General features: G+C 41.8%; 2 protein-coding genes and 1 long non-coding RNA gene across 5 annotated transcripts in view; 2 read left to right on the forward strand and 1 right to left on the reverse strand.

Moving 5' to 3' along the window:
- The window catches only part of LOC309528300, a 31,617-nt gene extending 25,409 nt beyond the window's left edge, over positions 1 to 6,208 (forward strand). The window contains exon 2 of the long non-coding RNA XR_014217629.1: positions 6,042 to 6,208. This is a non-coding gene — a long non-coding RNA (uncharacterized lncRNA). The remainder of the gene's footprint in view (positions 1 to 6,041) is intronic.
- On the reverse strand, positions 3,715 to 8,467 carry THAP5 (THAP domain containing 5). 2 transcript variants are annotated; one of them, XM_082215609.1, is made up of 3 exons: positions 8,293 to 8,467; positions 6,031 to 6,220; positions 3,715 to 4,619 (listed from the first exon to the last, which is right to left on the reverse strand). In XM_082215609.1, exons 1-3 carry the CDS (start codon positions 8,373 to 8,375, stop codon positions 3,735 to 3,737), a joined length of 1,158 nt encoding a protein of 385 aa, XP_082071735.1. In that variant the 5' UTR covers positions 8,376 to 8,467; the 3' UTR covers positions 3,715 to 3,734. The 2 variants fall into 2 exon arrangements, with proteins under 2 accessions (XP_082071735.1, XP_082071734.1); XM_082215608.1 differs by having other exon boundaries at positions 6,031 to 6,223.
- On the forward strand, positions 6,506 to 18,208 carry DNAJB9 (DnaJ heat shock protein family (Hsp40) member B9). Of its 2 annotated transcripts, none has more exons than XM_082215681.1 (3): positions 6,506 to 6,611; positions 15,579 to 15,805; positions 17,086 to 18,208. In XM_082215681.1, exons 2-3 carry the CDS (start codon positions 15,589 to 15,591, stop codon positions 17,520 to 17,522), a joined length of 654 nt encoding a protein of 217 aa, XP_082071807.1. In that variant the 5' UTR covers positions 6,506 to 6,611; positions 15,579 to 15,588; the 3' UTR covers positions 17,523 to 18,208. The 2 variants fall into 2 exon arrangements, with proteins under 2 accessions (XP_082071807.1, XP_082071806.1); XM_082215680.1 differs by lacking the exon at positions 6,506 to 6,611 and adding an exon at positions 8,642 to 8,782.
- The last annotated feature ends 357 nt before the right edge of the window (positions 18,209 to 18,565 follow it).

Below are 18,565 nucleotides of genomic sequence, written 5' to 3' on the forward strand. Positions count from 1 at the left end.
TTCTGTCAATTTGTTATTAATTATCAGTTTGGCTTTTTGCCCTTCATAAATTGCCTTTATTCCTCTTGTAAATTATTTTCCCATTTCCATCAAGTCAATAATTTTTGCCAAATATTTCCACGATACGTTATCAAATGCCTTCTCTGCATCTATGAACATGAAGGCAGCTTTTTTATTTGGTTTCATGTCCAGGTATTCATTTACATCTATGACCAGTCTCATATTGTTGTTCATTTTTCTACCTGGCAGAAAACCGGCCTGGTCTTGAATAATATCTTTCAATACTGTTTTTAGTCTATTGGTCAGAATTTCTGCATATAATTTATAATAATTGTTAAGCTTTGAGATTGGTTGGTAATTATTAACAACTTCTCGGCTTGCTCCTTGCTTAGGTATCAGTACTATATGTGCTTCTTGCCATGTGTCAGGTATTCTACCATCCTCTAGAATCTTATCCATGAGTAGTTTCATGGATACTGATTGGCAAGCCTAGTGTCCACAGAATGGCACCAAGCCCTCCTACTTCCATCTTCTTTTACTTTTTGTATGTTATCGCACAGGGAAACTGGTGTCTTTCCCCACTCTATGGAGCAAAATATGTCAAGTCATCCCAAGGTAGGCTCTGGTGGCACAACAGCAATGTAATCAACAGGAAAAAGTGTTGGGGCAAGTGCAGAGCATCCATCCTCATGCCAGCAGTGTGCCAAAAGAACAGGGAAACACCGAACAGTTCTAGGAAGAGTCAGTTGCTTTACTGACAATATAATGTAGTTTCAGTTATGAACAGTTGTAGATATAGTCTTTCCAGCAACATACAGACTATGCTCTGGCCAAGTGCTTTCTGACTCACTTTCATACGCCTGACCAGTTGCAAGTGCAGGCAAACGCACCCAAAATTAACCAGCACGGCACTAGCCCTTTCACTAAAACTAACCAGTTCACAAAATCCTGGTGGAACAAGGAGGTTTTCACCTGCCAGTGGAAGGAAAACAAGAAGGAAGCCAGTCCAGCTTCTCCAGGGAGCAACTTCCAGAGTCTGGGAGCAGACACCAAGAAGCTGGTGGAAGCGAGAGAAGGGTTTCCCCCAGAGATCTTAAAACCCAAGCAGGTTTGTATGAAGGAATATGGACCTGCACAAATTTAAAGTAGCATTTTAGTATGATTATAATTTGCAGGCATCTATTTTAGTGATTGTGGAGTTTCTCTTAATTCAATAAGTATTTCTTTCACATTTGAAACAGACATGGGGAAGGGAATTTGCGTGTATATCATGTAAAAGGATCCAACTATTTCAGAAACAGAAATCAAATGAAGGGAAAAACCTTCTGAATATATAGCAATATATTGTCCTAGTCATAATATGGGCTGATGTCAAATAAATAGTCAAAGAAAACAAGCAATATATCAACCATATTAAAAAATCTAGAAAGCTATAGTTATAGAAGACTCCCTCATTGGAAATGGTGCTATATGTTCTACAAATAATACATACTCAATTAACTATTATGTGGGACTTGTATAAATCATTTTTAACCCTGGATTTTTTTCTTTTGGCATCAGTAAAAAATGGGATCAGGTTTAGGAGAGGAAAGGAGTATCTCATTAGAACGATAATAGGCAAAAAAAGCTTTCTACGCAACAACAAAGGAAAAACAGCTAGTAACAAAATATAATTTATTTAGATGTGTTTCAATGTCAGAATCAGGGGTTAAATAAAATATAACTTTCATATGCACTAAAAAAGAAGCAGCTTCCTTGTTGGATTATTTCAGAACAGCCACATTAGAAATAAGCTTCTTTGTTCTTAAAATAATATAGCTGATTAGAGAAGGTATTACTTTCAAAGGCAATTATTCTGGTGTAGAGATAATTATATTCTCAAGGCCTCACCTGTGGATCAAAGGTTCATCAGGCTAAGGCAAACACAAGCTTGCTCGATTAAGACTTGAGATGATTACCTTATTTATCTGTCAAACCATTATGTAGTCCTAGTAAGAGCTGGATAATCAGTACTTACGTTTCATACCATCTAGAATGGCACTAACCTTCACATCCACTGTTCTCTTTTACCTAACAATAAATGATCATTAGATGTGCCAAACATTTCAACTGTCCAAACTATAATTTTAAGCCAGCAACTGGCTCATTTTCCTTACTCCTAAGTGTCGGTCTCAGGGTATCACGTTAATAATGTGCATTGCACAGAAAACAAAACTTCCCACTGCATCTTTAAATTATTTGTTTTTGCTGTGAAATTGCATAGGAATATTTTATGTGAAGCAATTCATGAACGCAATAAAACAAAAACTGGAAGCGTGCCTGGTTTTGTGTAATCCAAAGCTCACACCACTTACTGTTCCTTATTCATTTACACAAATTTTGGCACAGGCTTCGCCCACCTGGCGGTAACTTGTGAAAAATGCCGATTTGTGGAATTAGAATTCATATCGTATCAATATTTAGGTGTTCAGTCAAAATCCAGTTGTATAGAATCGCCTGTAGCTATACTGATGGGGACAGGGGCATATAACAAGCATCTTAACTGGATATTCTCCATCAGTACAGAGCTGCATGTGGATCCTGATCAGGCCACATAATCCATCTGACTCTTCTGAAAGTAATGGAACCAGCTCCCTATTGTGGCTGGAAACTCCATTAGCCCTCCCTTTGAATTTGGGTTCCCCTTTCCTTGCACTTCTTGCCTTGCTTATCACCTTTCCTTTCCAGCTTGCTCTTTCTTCACTTTTTATCCCTTATTCCCACTTCTCCAACTGCAGCTCATCTCACAAAGGTCTGGGAGCATTGTGTGTTAGAGCCAATTGTGCAACAAAAAACTTATGATCATGGAGAATACTGATGCATCTTGAGAGGGAACATATCCCTATCAAAGAGATGGGGTAGCCTACAGCTTATTGGGGGATGGGGAGGGGCTCATAAAAGCCACTCCCTCAGTCTTCAGGCTGCTTATGCAACTCGGTGTTGAATAAGAAACAAACTGTAGAGTAAACTGTAATTCAGTGGCAAAGTATCTCTACAGAGTATCTCCCTTTCCAGGATCTGGTAGGAAACTAATTAATTACCACCTTGCATGGTCAGTTTATCCAACTGAAAAGAAAGAGGAATTGGAACACCGTGTTAGGAAGATATTAGAAATTACAGTATTACAGTGGTTTAATCAACAATTCAGTTAAACCACTGGAGAAAAACACTATGGCCTTGAGCCTAACCCATCTTATTTCAATAAAATCCCTTTTATTTCCATAGAGCAACTCAATCTGTCCCTCTCTCCTGAACAAAGTAAGTGAATCTTAATGTAGGCTGCAATTCTATGTGCACCTCCCATGGAATACATTTATTACCGAGTAGACCAAAGAAGCTGCAACTTTGAAATTAAAGGGGCTCAAGGGACATTTTTGCTTTTTAGAAAGTTAAGGCTACCCCTATACACTTACTTGGGCCTAAGCATAAAGAAACTCACTGAACATACATTCAAATAAGCCTGCAAATCTCAAGCTTCACTGCTAAGCCTAACTCTTCGATTAAGCCATATCAAATAACTTACTTCAGTGCAATCATTAAATAAAATACAAGGCTTCTCCTTTATGAATAACCTGGCTGTTGCACCTTTAAGAGACTTGAGCATTTTATAAATGCCATTAAATAGAACCCTTAAAAATGAATGAAGGACTCAATCATCTTCAAAGTACAAAGCAGTAACAATCAGTGCAAAACCTTTATTGTATCATAGTAACTTCAAATGTTGTGAAACAGTTTTCTACAATCTTGAGTTTTTCTTCAGAGAGCAGATTTTCCTGCTTCAGTTTGGCGATAAGCGCTTCTAAGGATTTGAGCCTGTTTAAGGTTTTTCTCTCCTGGATTTCTAAAAGTGCTATTTTGGAGTGCAGCTTTGTAATTTTCTGCCAGAGTTGTTCCCTGTCAGAGTCTTGCCTACAATATGAATGCTCAGTCTGCAGAACATCAATTCCACTGTAACTGGCAATACATGCAGATGTTTCGGTTCCTATGTTTATTAATTCCTGTTCTGCTGGTAGAAATGAACCCTCTAACAGCAAGGGAGTTCTTGAACCCTCAGAAGGAACTATAATGGTGATAACAGAATCTTTATTACCATTCAACTGTTCTAAAGCTTGTGAAACAGTGTGGAGCAACACCGTGTTTTCATCAGTTTCTTGCAATTCCACCGAACAGCTTGCAATGGGAAAGTCCAGTTGATCAGATGGAAGGTCATTAATTGGTACAGTGATATTGTTTAATTCTGGAGACGAACCCAAATGTTCAAGATGTGTCTGTGGAACTGTGACTGTGGCTGTTGAATTCTGCACATCAGGTGGCATTAAGACTGGGCTGGTTTGCTCCGTATTCTGTGTAACAGACTTAATTAGACAGGAAACATCATCCTCAACTTTTACTGTGTTCTTAAGCAGTCCTTTCTTTTCTGGAGACTTGCTTAAAGTTGTACAAAGTGCTTTTCTATATAGGCTTTCTTCAACGATATTTTTCTTTGGTGAAGCAAGTTTAAGAGATGCAGTTGCTACACTCATATCCCTTTGTTTGACATCTATTTTCTCTTGTTTTCTTTTCTGGGAAAATCCTTTTTCCTAAAGAAGAGAAAATAATTGATTTTATAAAAGTTGTTACAACACATTGCATGGTGGTTCCCTCTCCTATATTGTATTACAGCGTAAGCCTATGCATGTTTTCTCAGATGCAAGTGCAACTGAGGGCTTAGTCCACAGAAAGTGAGCACAGGACTACAACCTGAAATATTATTCCATAGTCCCACCATTCAAAATAAATTTGACGCTTGCACACAAGCATTGTGCAGGTCTACAATCTTGTCCCTGACATCCTTGGATAACTCTTTGGGCTTGGTCATGGTGGCTACTTTAGAATCTGCTGGATTGATTGCTTCTGTCAACAGGTGTCTTTTGTACAGGTATTGTAACGAGCTGGGATTACAAGTAAGACCCTTACAGCAGGTGCTTCTAATCTCAGCTCGTTACATACAGTGAAGATACCAGGTAGCCTGACATCTGGCTGGTTGATAGGGGATCAAATACTTATTTCACTCATTATAATGCACATCAATCTCTGACTTTTGTCTTCTGGGTTTCTGGGGGTTTTCCTGTTGTTATTCTGTCTCTCAAAGCTACAATAACCCTACCATTAAAATTATGGACTGGTCATTTCTTCGTCAGAGGGCAAACAGGCAAATTTAGCAGGGGATCAAATACTCCCCCCCCCACTGTAAACCCAGAATAGAGGGACGCGGGTGGCGCTGTGGTCTAAACCACAGAGCCTAGGGCTTGCCAATAAGAAGGTTGGCGGTTCAAATCCCCGCGACGGGGTGAGCTCCTGTTGTTTGGTCCCAGCTCCTGCCCACCTAGCAGTTCAAAAGCACATCATAGTGCAAGTAGATAAATAGGTACCGCTCCGGCGGGAAGGTAAACGGCATTTCTGTGCGCTGCTCTGGTTCACCAGAAGCAGCTGGCTAAATGACCTGGAAGCTGTCTGCGGACAAACACCGGCTCCCTCAGCCTATAGAGTGAGATGAGCGTGCAATCCCAGAGTCGTCTGCAACCGGACCTAATGGTCAGGGGTACCTTTACCTTTTAAACCCAGAATTTTGGGTATAACAGTACAAACCTTTCACAGAAGCCCATTTTGGTATATAGCAGTATAATTAGTTTTTATTATTACGTTTAGCAAAAAAAAAAAAAGTCCCATGATGTTCCGCAAAGCACCGTCCACTCTTGTTTTGGAGGGAAGAAGACACGGTATCTCCTTCCTCCCACCTAGTTCTTTGCAGGCGTATGTTTACTTGGGGTTTTAAACAAATATTAAACGGTAGTTCTGCCCCCTAATCAATTCAGGAACAGGTGGCCTCTGAGTTGGCATCATCCAGCAGTCTCAGAACAGAGCCAGGGGGTGGATCAAGAGGGTGCGGGTTGTGCACATCCTTACTCTGTATTACACAGTTTGTTTCTAATTTGAAATTCTCTGTTTTACCTGATTAACAGATGATGAAAAAATAGTCGGCACTGCTGTCGTTTTCAAATATCGAATGCCCCATCGTACATCAAGAGAATCTGGCGTAAAATGGTCACTGCAGAGAACCTGGTGCTTGCTGGGAGTCCAAGTGTCGCGTTTCATATTCCGTAACCATTTCTCTAATCTTTCTTTATCATGAAGAGGAAATCTGCTTTAAAAGATTTTTACAAGAACAGTATGTTACGCTTCAAGTAAAATTCTTACCTGCAACCTCTTAGACTTTATGTGCAAAAGTATCCATTTAAGTTTCTTACAAAACATATTGTTACTGGAGATACTTCACAAGAACGAGAGCTCTGGATAAATTATGTGATTTTAATAATACATCAGCCAGTGGCATTACATCACAATTCAAAATGCTAGCACCAACACATAAATCCTAAATGGCTTAGGATTTGGGTATCTCAGGGACTGCTTTTCCCAATGAAACTGCTGCTTCATTAAGATCTGCTTTGGAGCTCCCTCCATGGGTCCCTTCAGACAAGAGGCAGGTGATGATTGGAGACAGCTGAAAATCTTTAACTTCCCACGCTTTTAAGGTCAATATCATAGACTCAAATTTTATTTATTTGTGCTGCTGCTATTTTGATAAACTTCACAACAGATATAGCTTGTCTGTGTAGGGAACTTCTCTGGAAACTTTGCTCTGAAGAGCAGGATGTCAAACAACTGCTAGGCATTCATATGGACACTGTGTGCATTCACAATAGTATCACACAGTATGCTGCTTGTAAAAAGCATTGATTATATTTTGAAATGGGCTTACGTGGCCTTTTCACACAGCAACAGGTATAGTCCTCCAGACCTAGATCTTGGCTAGCAGGTCCTGCCTCTGTTTCCTCAATTAGGTCCAGACTATACTATAATGTTTCTCTGCTAGTTTGTACCTTGTTAACCAAACTGTATGTAGCTCCCTTAGAGACACCATTCCTACTGGACCCAGCCACTCTTAAAATTGACTATCAGGCAAGCTGCAGAGAAGAGGATGAAATACATTACTTTTTGAAAACTTACCCTTTTTGAATGGATGTGTGTAAAGTGCCGAGTATTTATTTATTTTGGCCAATTTATTATAGCACTTAGAAACAATTGTAATTTAAGTAAATTGATACAATGCAGCATTGCACAGTAACAGGGGTGTGAAAGGTCATGTATTTAAGTGCCGAGTAGCCAAGCAAAGACAGATTCACACTTGCATGTTACCGGTCTACCAGATATGCGCGCTTACATGAATCTGCCAAATGACTGCTACCCTTTCAACACAAACGTTTCAGTGGACTCCCACTTTCTCCATTCCTTTACTTCCCAGTTCATATTTACATATCGTCAGTGCTTTTTTCCCTAAACCAATGGGTACTCTCACTTTGACTCAAGAAAAACCATCATTTTATAGTCCAAATCAGGAAAAATAAATACAGTAAAAGGACAAAGATCCCCTAAATGTTCAGGGGTATGTGTACCCGTGTCCTCCCAGAAAAAAGCGCTGCATATCGTTAAGATTGCAATAAACCTCAGACCAGTTTACAAAAAAAACCAACAACACCCCACACAATCCATTACAATTATCCATAAAAGACTATTAAAGGCAGATTAAAACACATTAACATCTACATGTCTCTGGACAAATTCCAGAGGGGGGCTTCCTGTTGGGCTGCAATGGGTTGTAACAGATATGGATTGCTCTGAAGTCAGTTTTTAGTGACAGCTGATCCATGGCCATTTGATGTACCTTTGGGGACTATTAATTTGTTCATTATCCTGGAAGAACTGTACTGTCTGCTGCTGTGCTCGGAGCACCCATCATCTCACGTTTGTAGGATATTGACTTGGAAAGGCATTCTGCCTCCATTTCAGTGATCTTTGACAGTGACTTACCATTCCTGTTCACGGAACATTTATTTGATTATTATTAGTTTGTGACTCCATGCGCATATTATATGTCTTCTGTTTATGAATTCTGAAACAGTATAGTGTTTTAAAAATACTGTTGGTATATTATTAGCTTGATGTTGCTTGATGTTGTTCAGAGCGTTCTGTTCTGCAACACAGGGGATTTTCTTTGGTGTAGTTTCAGCACCAGCTAAAAAGGAAAAATCGCCTCGTATTTTGCCACAACCCCACTCTCCTTCCCCTCCGCTTCATGACACCACCCGCTTCCCGGCTCAGCTGGCGGGTCGGAGATCGGGCAGCCCGTTCCTTCAGCCTCCCCTTGGTACTCACGGGTAGAAGCTGAGCTTCCGCTGGTCCCGGGCGCTCTGCCCCGCTCGGTTCCGGCAACAGGTAGCAGCGCAGTACCGAGGCATTGCTCCGCAACCCCCACCCCGAGCCTCCCGGGTGCCAGCTTCGCAACAAAAAAACAACAACGAGCAGCAACCTCCCAACCCTCCTCTTGCTTCCGCTTCCGGAAGCTGCTTCCGGTCCCTCGGCCCCGGAAGCCGGGCGCCGGCCAATCGCTGAGTCACCCCGAAGCGGAGCCACAACAGCCTCCTTCCACGTGCGCCGAAAGCGGGCGCGCCGCGTCACCCGCCCGCGGGTGGCCAATCAGGGAGCGCTTCGTGGTGGTAGGAGCGGCCCCGCCCCTCCGTCCTGGCGACGCTCCTCTGGGCCGAGGCTATAAAAAGGGGAGGGCGAGAGGCGGGAAGGAGCGGTCCGGAGAAGGGGCAGCGCAGCGTCGAGGGAAGAGCGCCTGGGAGTGTGTATGTGGGAGCCGGTGAGTGGGGCGGCGGCGACGCAGTGGGGAAGCGTTACATGTTGCTTCCGTGAAGGGTGGGGTGAGAACTCGCTCGTGGCTCCCTTATAATCTCCCTTGCCCCCCTTTTAACCTCCCTCTTCGCCCCACTTTTGCTTCCCTTTTAAACCCCGCTTTAACACTCCTTCCTCCCCTTTTAACTCTTTGCCCCCCTTCTAACCTCCTTCCCTTCCCCCTTCTAACTTCCTTTCGACTCCCTTCTAACCTCCTTTCGACTCCCTTTTAACCTTCTTTGCCCCCCTTTTAATCTCCCTTTGCCCCATTTTTGCTTCCCTTTAAACCCCACTTTAGCACTCCTTCCTCCCCTTTCAACCCCCTGCCCCATTTTAACCTCCTAACCCCCCTTTGCCCCCTTTTGCTTCCCTTTAAACCCCATTTTAACACAAGTTTCTCCCCTTTTAACCCCTGCCCCATTTTAACCCCCTCCCCCATTTAATCTCCCCTTGCCCCACTTTTAAACCACACTTTAACACACCTTCTTCCCTTTTAACGTCCCTTTTAAACCCCACTTTAACTCTCCTTCCTCCCCTTTTCACCCCTGTCGCATTTTAACCTCCTTCCCCCCCCCCCCTTAACATCACTTTGCCCCATTTCATCTCCCTTCTGCTCCCTCAGAGGTGGGAGCCTAAATGGTTATGAGTTGGTGGGATGGGGGTTCCTTCCCTCCACCCACCAAGTCGCCGTAGCTGTGAGATCGGTTGTTAAAGGTTTGGGAGGTTTTTTTATGCATCAGGAATGAGGCCTGTGTAGTGTTTTCTATTTCTCTCCCCAAGTATGTCTTAACCTCGCCCGTCATCTCAAATTCTTTTTAGGATGGCTAACAGGATCAAAGTTTTTCCTTTCTCTCTCTCCCTCTCAACTCCCTCCCTTTCCTCACAACAGTCCTGTGAGATAGATGAGGGGCAGAGAGAGAGAGAAGTCCAGGGTCATAGCTGAGTTGAGCTTTGAGCTTGAATTTTCATTTTTGTATGGTTTGCATTTGTAAACCACCTGTTCCCATTTTATTCTCACAACAGCCCTGTGAAGTAGGTTTGGCTGAGAAGTGGTGACTGGCGGCCCAAGGCCACCCAGTAAGCTACATGGCTAAGTGAGGGATTTGAACCCTGGTCTCCTAGGGGGTCTCCTAGCTGTGTGGACCTCTATGGAATTTCCTCCTCTTCTTTAATTCTAATGTCGGCTGCAGTTAACATGGGGGGGGGGGGGGGAAGAAAAGTGTTTCACTCATAAGGCATTTTCATCTATTGTGACATTGTGTAGGGTTGCCATATTTCAATAAGTGAAAATTTGGACACATTTTTGTGGTTTTTTTTAGTTTTGCCCGTAGTTGCTGAAAAATGACGTTTTTGAGCTATTTAAGAAAATTTACCGAAATCTTGACTTCTGGCATGGATTGTCCGGATTTCTCCAGGCATTTCAGCGATTTCCGCCTGGACACTGTTTACAACTGCTGTATTCCAGCTATGTCCGGGAAATTCCAGGCGTATGGCAACCCTTATGTTGTACAAACCAAATCCAAATTAAGCTGCAGTGGGCGAGGTGGTGATATGAACTAAGTGGGGGATGAGCTTGCTTATGCTGAGAGAGGAAAACTGTCATTAAAAAACACACCAGCTAGAAATAAGAAACCAGGAGAAAAGCTAGAGCTAGATCCTTTTGGAATGAGGTGAGCTGTGTTCCAGCTACACTGCATGCTAATAAGATAGATGTGAGTTTAAGTGCTTACAATGGGTGGTGTTCCAGACTGCTATTTCTCTCCCTGTAATTATATCTGAATACAGGTTGCATTAGCTCAGCTGTGAGTACAAGGCATTCAGCATATGAATGCATCACCTAAAATAATTATGTAAACTGGCCAATTTAAGTTACAAAGGAGAGGCTTGTCCTGAACTAGAGTTAAATTAAACTGGTTATCTTCACCCTTTTCAGTCCCAGGACACACTTTTAAGCCAAACATACATTTGGAGGCCCATACTTGCATGGTGGTAGTGCTCCTATTGTGACGCACCTTGGATCAGGCCGCAAACCCACTTGACACACTCATTGAAGACCAGTGGACTAAACCACATTTCCCAGTCCTTGCATGTAGTATAGCTTGGAGAGGATGAGTGCAAAGTTCTAGCCTTGTAGCTTATGCCCAAGTCCTAGTACAGTGGTACCTCAGGTTAAGTACTTAATTCGTTCCGGAGGTCCGTACTTAACCTGGAGACCACTTTAGCTAATGGGGTCTCCTGCTGCCGCGCCGCCAGAGCCAGATTTCTGTTCTCATCCTGAAGCAAAGTTCTTAACCTGAAGTACTATTTCTGGGTTAGCGGAGTCTGTAACCTGAAACGTATGTAACCTGAGGTACCACTGTACAGGTGTGGGGAATCTTTTGCTGAACTACAACTCCCATCAGTCCTTGCAAGAATGGCTGTTGGCTAGGGACTATAGGAGTTGTAGTTCAGCAACATCTGGAAGGCCAAATGTTCCCCACACTTGCTCTCATTTGAACAAACCACAGTTAAACCTTGATTTGATCTCCTTAACTAGAGTTAGACTGGTTTGTATGACACAGTAAGCCAAAATATGCCGTACCATGAACATGTGGTCTCCAGGAGAGGTTTGGTTTGTTCCTCCCTAGTTGTTATTTTTAATCCTGCACTGTAGTTAGTTAACACCTTTACTTGCTAACTATCAGCTGTAGCCAAGGTGCATCCATGCAGTCCTGGTAAGCCATACAGTGGTGCCTCGCAAGACGAAAAGAATCCGTTCTGTGATTCTCTTCGTCTAGCGGTTTTTTTCGTCTTGCGAAGCAAGCCCATTGAAGGATTAGCGGATTAGCGCTATTAGCGGCTTTTAGAGGCTTTTAGCGGCTTATCTGCTGATCGGATCAGCTGATTAGCGGAAGCCGCTTATCTGCTGATCGGATCAGCTGATAAGAGGCTTAGCGCTATTGGCGGCTTTTAGCAGCTTATCTGCTGATCGGGAGGCGGGAAAAAACCAGCAGGAACTCACAAGACATTGTCTTGCGAATCAAGCCCATAGGAGATTCGTTTTGCGAAGCACCTCCAAAACGGAAAACTCTTTCGTCTAGCGAGTTTTCCGTCTTGCGAGGCATTCGTCTTGCGGGGCACCACTGTAGTTTGGTTTCCCATGTTGTTACAAACCAGGCCAATACATCTTAGTAAAAAGTGAAAGCAGAAGCTCCTCCTCCCCATCCCACCTCACACAAAAGGAATTTTTCACTGCTTGTTGATAATTAAAATTGTGGTGTCTATTGTCTTAATTGTGCCAATACATTTTCCCCCTGACTTCCAGTTCTCAGACAAGATAGTTAGCAGTTCTTTCTAGCTTACCCTGAAGGTTGTTGAGCCTTTACCTGAACCTGGCCACACCATAATCTGAATTATTCTTACAATATTATGCCCAAACCCTTCACTTCTTATTCCCATCAGTGTTTCATTCTCATCACTACTTACGATACGATAATCGTTACGATAATCTTTATTGTCATTGTCCCATACAGAACAATGAAATTGAAAAAATCTACATCAGACATTCAGAAACCAACAAGCCTGTTATCCCAGCCTGGTTAACCCCCTAAAACTCTGATACCCAATCAATCAATCAATCAACCAACCAAACAAACTCCCACAGAGACTACCTTACATTGTGTTTAAAACCAAAATCGCATGCAAACTGGGATGTTGTGTAGTTACTATTTTTATTTTATTAATTATAAAATTTGTATACCACCATATACCCACAGGTCCCAGGGTGGTTCACAGAATAAAACCATGATATAAAAACACAGAATACATAATCAAAATAGAAAGAACAATTGTTACTTTCATTTTTATGTTGAACAGCACAATTTAGTTTTGAAAGCAAAGTACAGTGGTACCTCGGGTTACATACGCTTCAGGTTACAGACTCCGCTAACCCACAAATAGTACCTCGGGTTAAGAACTTTGCTTCAGAATGAGAACAGAAATCGTGCAGTGGTGGCGCGGCGGGAGGCCCCATTAGCTAAAGTGGTGCTTCAGATTAAGAACACTTTCAGGTTAAGTACAGACCTCGGGAACGAAATAAGTACTTAACCCAAGGTACAAACAGGCTGTTTTATCCTTACAGCTATATTATTTCATTTCTCTCTGCGTATATGTTTAGAGCTTGTCCCTAAATAACCCTAGAAAGCCTTGGTAGAAGGAAGGAGGGGCAAGATGAAAATGAAGGAAGGAGGGTTTGGGAGAATGTAACATATGTAAGAGTGTAGATAAAGAACAACTTGTTTGTGTCCAAGTCTTGCCTGCTGTGGTCTCATTACCAGGAATAAGATGCAAAACAGGCATGTATAGACACGTATAATAATTTGCATATGTATCAAAAACGGTATTAGTGTACACATTGAAATTGTAATTGCCCATGTTAGGAAGTGATAAATGTCAGTATGTGTGTTGACAACTGCAGGGAACAGAATTTTCAATTGGGAATTGGTAGTTACGAAGTGCATTTCTGCATTATCAATTTTATTTATTTATTATTATAGCCTGCAATATCCCATGGGCTCAGAGTAGCTCATAGCCATTTCATCAGCATGTTTCTTTGTCCCCAAAGGGCTTGCAGTAAGCATTAGGTTTTGATGGCTGAGGAAACAAAGGCAGTCACATTAAGAATAATATATTACTTCCACTTGCTGTCACTGTTGCTCCCCTTGCCCTAAAATAAAAAAGCTTGCACTTATTTCCATTCACTGCCACCTCTCCATTCTCATGCCAAAAATACACTGCTAGATGTGCGCGGGGGGGGGGGAGACCTGTTGAACTGCCCCCACTCCTGCAGTTCTTTTTAAGGGATGTATTTAGTCTTTAGCAATCCTGTTCTGAAAAGGGAAGGGCCGAAGTACAGGTGACTTGCAGCTTACACACATTTAACTTGTGCACGTTAAGGGCCTCCAGGAAAAAAAGACTTTGGGACACCCCCCCCCCCAGCGTAAACCCAACGTATGTTGAGAGTCGCCTGCAAACACAGCAGGTGGAAGGAATGCTACAATTTATTTTGATTGCTTTTATTTTGCACAGGTCAGGCAGTGTTTTTGCAACAAAGGAGAAGCCTGATTATAAAGCCAACCTCTGCAAAATGGCCCAAACTTTATCCATGGCTTCTGACATTACTGAAAAAAATAACAAGGTAACACCAGGTTACCTTAGTGTACAGATACACAGACATGCACATTTGCCCTTTCTTGGGTGGTTTTAGTCATTACAAATGTGAGTAGGCATCTTTAGAAACGTGTGCATGCATATTGTGTATTTCTGCACATATGCACACACAGAGTGTGTAAACCTTATAAGGTCACCTAATGTTTCCTTGATACTGCTCCTGATGTTTCTGAAAATTTAATATTTGTAGGGAGACATTTTAAGCAGGCCTGAAAAGATAAGCCTCCCAACATGGACTATTTCAGCATTGTCCTGCTGTGGTGCTTGTTGATGATTGTAGATCTTTAACGGCAGAAATTTGAGAATAGATCCTAAACCCTTGTTTGGTGGAAACCATAAATACATATAGAAATGTGGCTCTGATCCAACCAAAGTGAAGTACCGTATTTTTCGCTCTATAAGACGCACCAGACCACAAGACGCACCTAGTTTTTGGAGGAGGAAAACAAGAAAAAAAATATTCTGAATCTCAGAAGCCAGAACAGCAAGAGGGATCGCTGTGCAGTGAAAGCAGCAATCCCCCTTGCTGTTCTGGCTTCTGTGATAGCTGCGCAGCCTGCATTTGCTCCATAAGACGCACACAAATTTCCCCTTACTTTTTAGGAGGGAAAAAGTGAGTCTTATAGAGCAAAAAAATACGGTACTTACCTCTCTTTGATTCCAATAGCAGCAATCTAAGGGAAACATTCAGAGGCACGCTCTTCTGATTATTCCACTGGTGCAAGTGTTTTGGCTTGCCTGATGAAATGATTCCTTCTCCTCCCACCACAGGATATTCCAGGGTTTCTGGTGACACACCCCAAGTCAATTTGGGGGGCAAAGGAGGGGGGCCCTCCATTGTGGAAGTTGTTGCACAGGGTTTCCGCTGGTGGGACGCATTCATTTAATCCTACCCTAAGCATTTGGCATAATATTTAAATAATGTGTGTACAGTGGAACCCTGGGTTGTGAACATGATCCGTGCAGGAGGCACATTCGCAACCCGCAGCGCTGCGTCTGCGCACACACGTGTCGCGATGAGGTGATTCTGTGCCATGCGCAAAGCGTCGAAACCCAGAAGTAACCCGTTCTGTTACTTCCGGGTTTGGCGTGGTGCGCAACCCAGAAACATATAACCTGAAGCGTCTGTAACCTGAAGTACCACTGTATATTAAAAACTGTTAAAAAAAAATATAGACTGCACAGTTTAAACCTTTTGTGTGATATTCAGTATTTGAAGTAGATTCATTGAAAGCAATGGACTCCAAGTAATTTGTTTTCTCTGGGTCTATTTTGAATATAACTTAGGTTTACATCACACCTTGCTCGGAAAATGCCTTAAAAATAATGATCCATCTTTTAGTAGCTAGGAGTAAGTATAAATTATTCTGAAGGAAAACTACTAATATCCATGGTGAAAGGAAATATATTAGCTGCAGCTGTGAACTGATAATGCCTGAGAAGTTGGTGCAAAAGTAAAAATATAGCTTCAAAATTACTTTCCTTAAAAAAAGGTAAATAATTCACTAGTGAGATGCTTTGTTGCCGAAGGCTGATCATGTTGTTTTTCCCCACAGGAATATTGCAATGGCTACCACACAGGCTGTCTTTATATTTGCACTCTGCATTTTAATGATAACAGAATTAATCCTGGCTGCTGAGAGTTATTACGACATCCTAGGTGTTCCCAAGACTGCATCCGATCGCCAAATCAAGAAGGCATTTCACAAACTAGCAATGAAATACCACCCAGACAAGAATAAGAGTCCTGGAGCGGAAGCAAAATTCAGGGAAATTGCAGAAGGCAAGTAGAATCCTATTCTGTTTTACTAAACACTCATTGACCTGGTATTTCTTGATCTCCACTTGGCATGGAGATGAGTAAAGCTAGATATATTTCGTTGAAGCCAACTAAATCATTGCACACGGGGAACAATAGAACTTTCTATCCCTCCCATCCACTGCCTCCAAATTTGCTCTGGAAGACTGAGGGAATCCTTGTAGCAGCTTCCTGGGGAGAAGAGATAGAGAAATGCTGTTGCACTCACAGAAGTCACTCTGCATGTGCACTGATTTAGTAGGATGCAAACATTTAATCCTGCTTTGGGTAAAAAAAGAGAAAACTTGCATTTTTCAAAAAGTAATGAAACTTATCTGCTTGTGTAGGAGTCCTGTGTATTCCTTGGAGCACAAAAGGAACTAGTACTTAGTACTAGAAGAATCTTAATTTTATATTCCATGGATTAAAGAGTCATCTGGCCATAATAACCCTTTTAGCTATCTTTGGAAACTGTTGCACACAGGCACTCCTACACAATATTGATACTCTGTAAATATTGATACTCTGACTTCTAGGAGAGTGTAGTTTCCAGCAACTACACCTCCTAAATTGTAACTAAAAATAGTTACAGTTGAAACTCAAATTGAACTAATAGGCGGTTTTTGGTTTCACTTAATTTCTATCTTCGGCCGGTGTGAGACAAATCAATCCAGGGAGACTTTAGCATAAAAGATCCAGAGAGGCTCAAAAACATATTTTTTAAAAAAGTTTTATGTGATCCTTGATAAAGCAGAATTTGCAAGTGGATTAAAAAAAACAATAAGTTGTTGCAGAGCACTTACGGAGGCTCTTCTACGAGCCCCGTATCTTTACAGGCCATTCTGTGCATGCCCCCTCAGAAGTAAGTCCCACTGAGTTCAGGGATGCTTACTCTCATGTAAGTATGTGTAAAACAGTTCGCCCAAGTCATGTCCTTGGCTGAGGTGTTGACATTTTGTCAGAATTCTAAATTCAAAAGAATGAGGAACGGATCTGGAAAGGTTCGGTGGTAGAACACATACCATGTTTGCAAGCAGTCTTGGGTTCCATCTCTGCATAAGTCTGGGACCTAGGAGTGCCACTGCTTGTTAGTGTACTGAGCTCAAAAACTTCCTCAGTTCTTTTACACGAGAACCTTGAACTTGAAATGGCCAGGAGCTGAATGAATATATGTCATGCATGCAGAGCATATTCACTTCTACTGAGCTAAAACTGTTCTCTCTCTGAGCATGTGCTAAACTTTCTCTTGCATTGCTCTTTAACAGCATATGAAACGTTGTCGGATGAAAACAAACGCAGGGAATACGACCAATTTGGCCATGCTGAAGGACGAAGAAGCAGTGGAAATACTTTCCAGCAGCCTTTTAACTTCAATTTTGATGACTTGTTTAAAGACTTTGACTTCTTTGGCCAAAACCACAACACACAGTCGAAGAAACATTTCGAAAGTCATTTTCGGAGCCATCAGCATGCTCACAGCAGGCAAAGACGTTCTTTCCCAGAATTTTCCTTCGGAGGGGGACTGTTTGATGACATGTTTGAAGATATGGAAAAAATGTTTTCATTTAATGGGTTTGAGAACACACACCGACACACAATGCAGACTGAAAATAAATTCCATGGATCTAGTAAGCACTGCAGAACTGTCACACAACGTCGAGGAAACATGGTTACTACATTCACAGACTGTTCTGGACAATAATACTGGGGTGTTTCCTCTCTGCCCCGCCCTTAACTTTTCTTTCTTTCTATCCTTTGCTGCTGAAATACAGAGGTTCTTCTGTGAACTGTGTGAGATTTATTGTTTAATCAGAGTACTTTAACTGCTGAAATAAGCTGTAGCTAAACTGATAACTATTACCCAGAACTGCAACAAAGCAAGATGAGATGATGTTGACCTTATTTAATTTGTTACATAGAATGTGCATGTGGGGGGAAATCTCCATATGACAGTGTTAGGGTCTATTTTTAATAACATAGAAGCAGGTTAACAGATTACCTCACTAGTGCCGAGTTAGTGGTACAATAAACATTATTATTGTCAGGTTTCTATTTCTATAAAGTGTTATCCTGTTGAGTGATTGTGTGATCTTACGTTTTTAATTAGTTTGCCTACTCCAAACCTGAGTTATTAGTCACTTTAAAATACCATGAAACATTAAATTTTACTTTTTTAGGTGACGTGTGACAAGTGTTGAGCAAAATTGACCTTGCAGCTCTTATTAGGCCGTGAGCACAGAAAGTTGGGAAGCATTAGCAGTGACGATCATGGCCAGCATCTGAAGTTGGCTTTGTCACTGTTAGCCAGTTGTGAGTTTCATTGAATTGCCTCAGTACTAGTGTAACAAACTACTGTTTTACCTGTACCACATAAAACAGAACACTTGACTTGTCTCTTTTTTTAACCTAGTGTGTATGTTAATATGAAAGGCGGGGGGGGATCTTTCTCTTGTTGTCATGACTTAAAGGCTGATGTATAGCTACCCCTTCCTTATAGATGCCTTTAATCTGTGTTTCTATGTATGTAAATTATTTTCCCCTTTTTCCTTCAGCCAACAGTCGAGTTAGTTTCATAGTTACTTCACACATCCAAGGGCTCTCCAAAGCAATTTACAGTAATAAAATAGAGTAGCCATAAGAAATACAGTGGTACCTCAGGTTACATACGCTTCAGGCTACAGATGCCACTAACCCAGAAATATTACCTCGGGTTAAGTACTTTGCTTCAGGATGAGAACAGAAATC

The sequence above is a fragment of the Podarcis vaucheri genome (genome assembly GCF_965113315.1).
Source record: "Podarcis vaucheri genome assembly, chromosome: 3".
NCBI lineage: Eukaryota > Metazoa > Chordata > Lepidosauria > Squamata > Lacertidae > Podarcis > Podarcis vaucheri.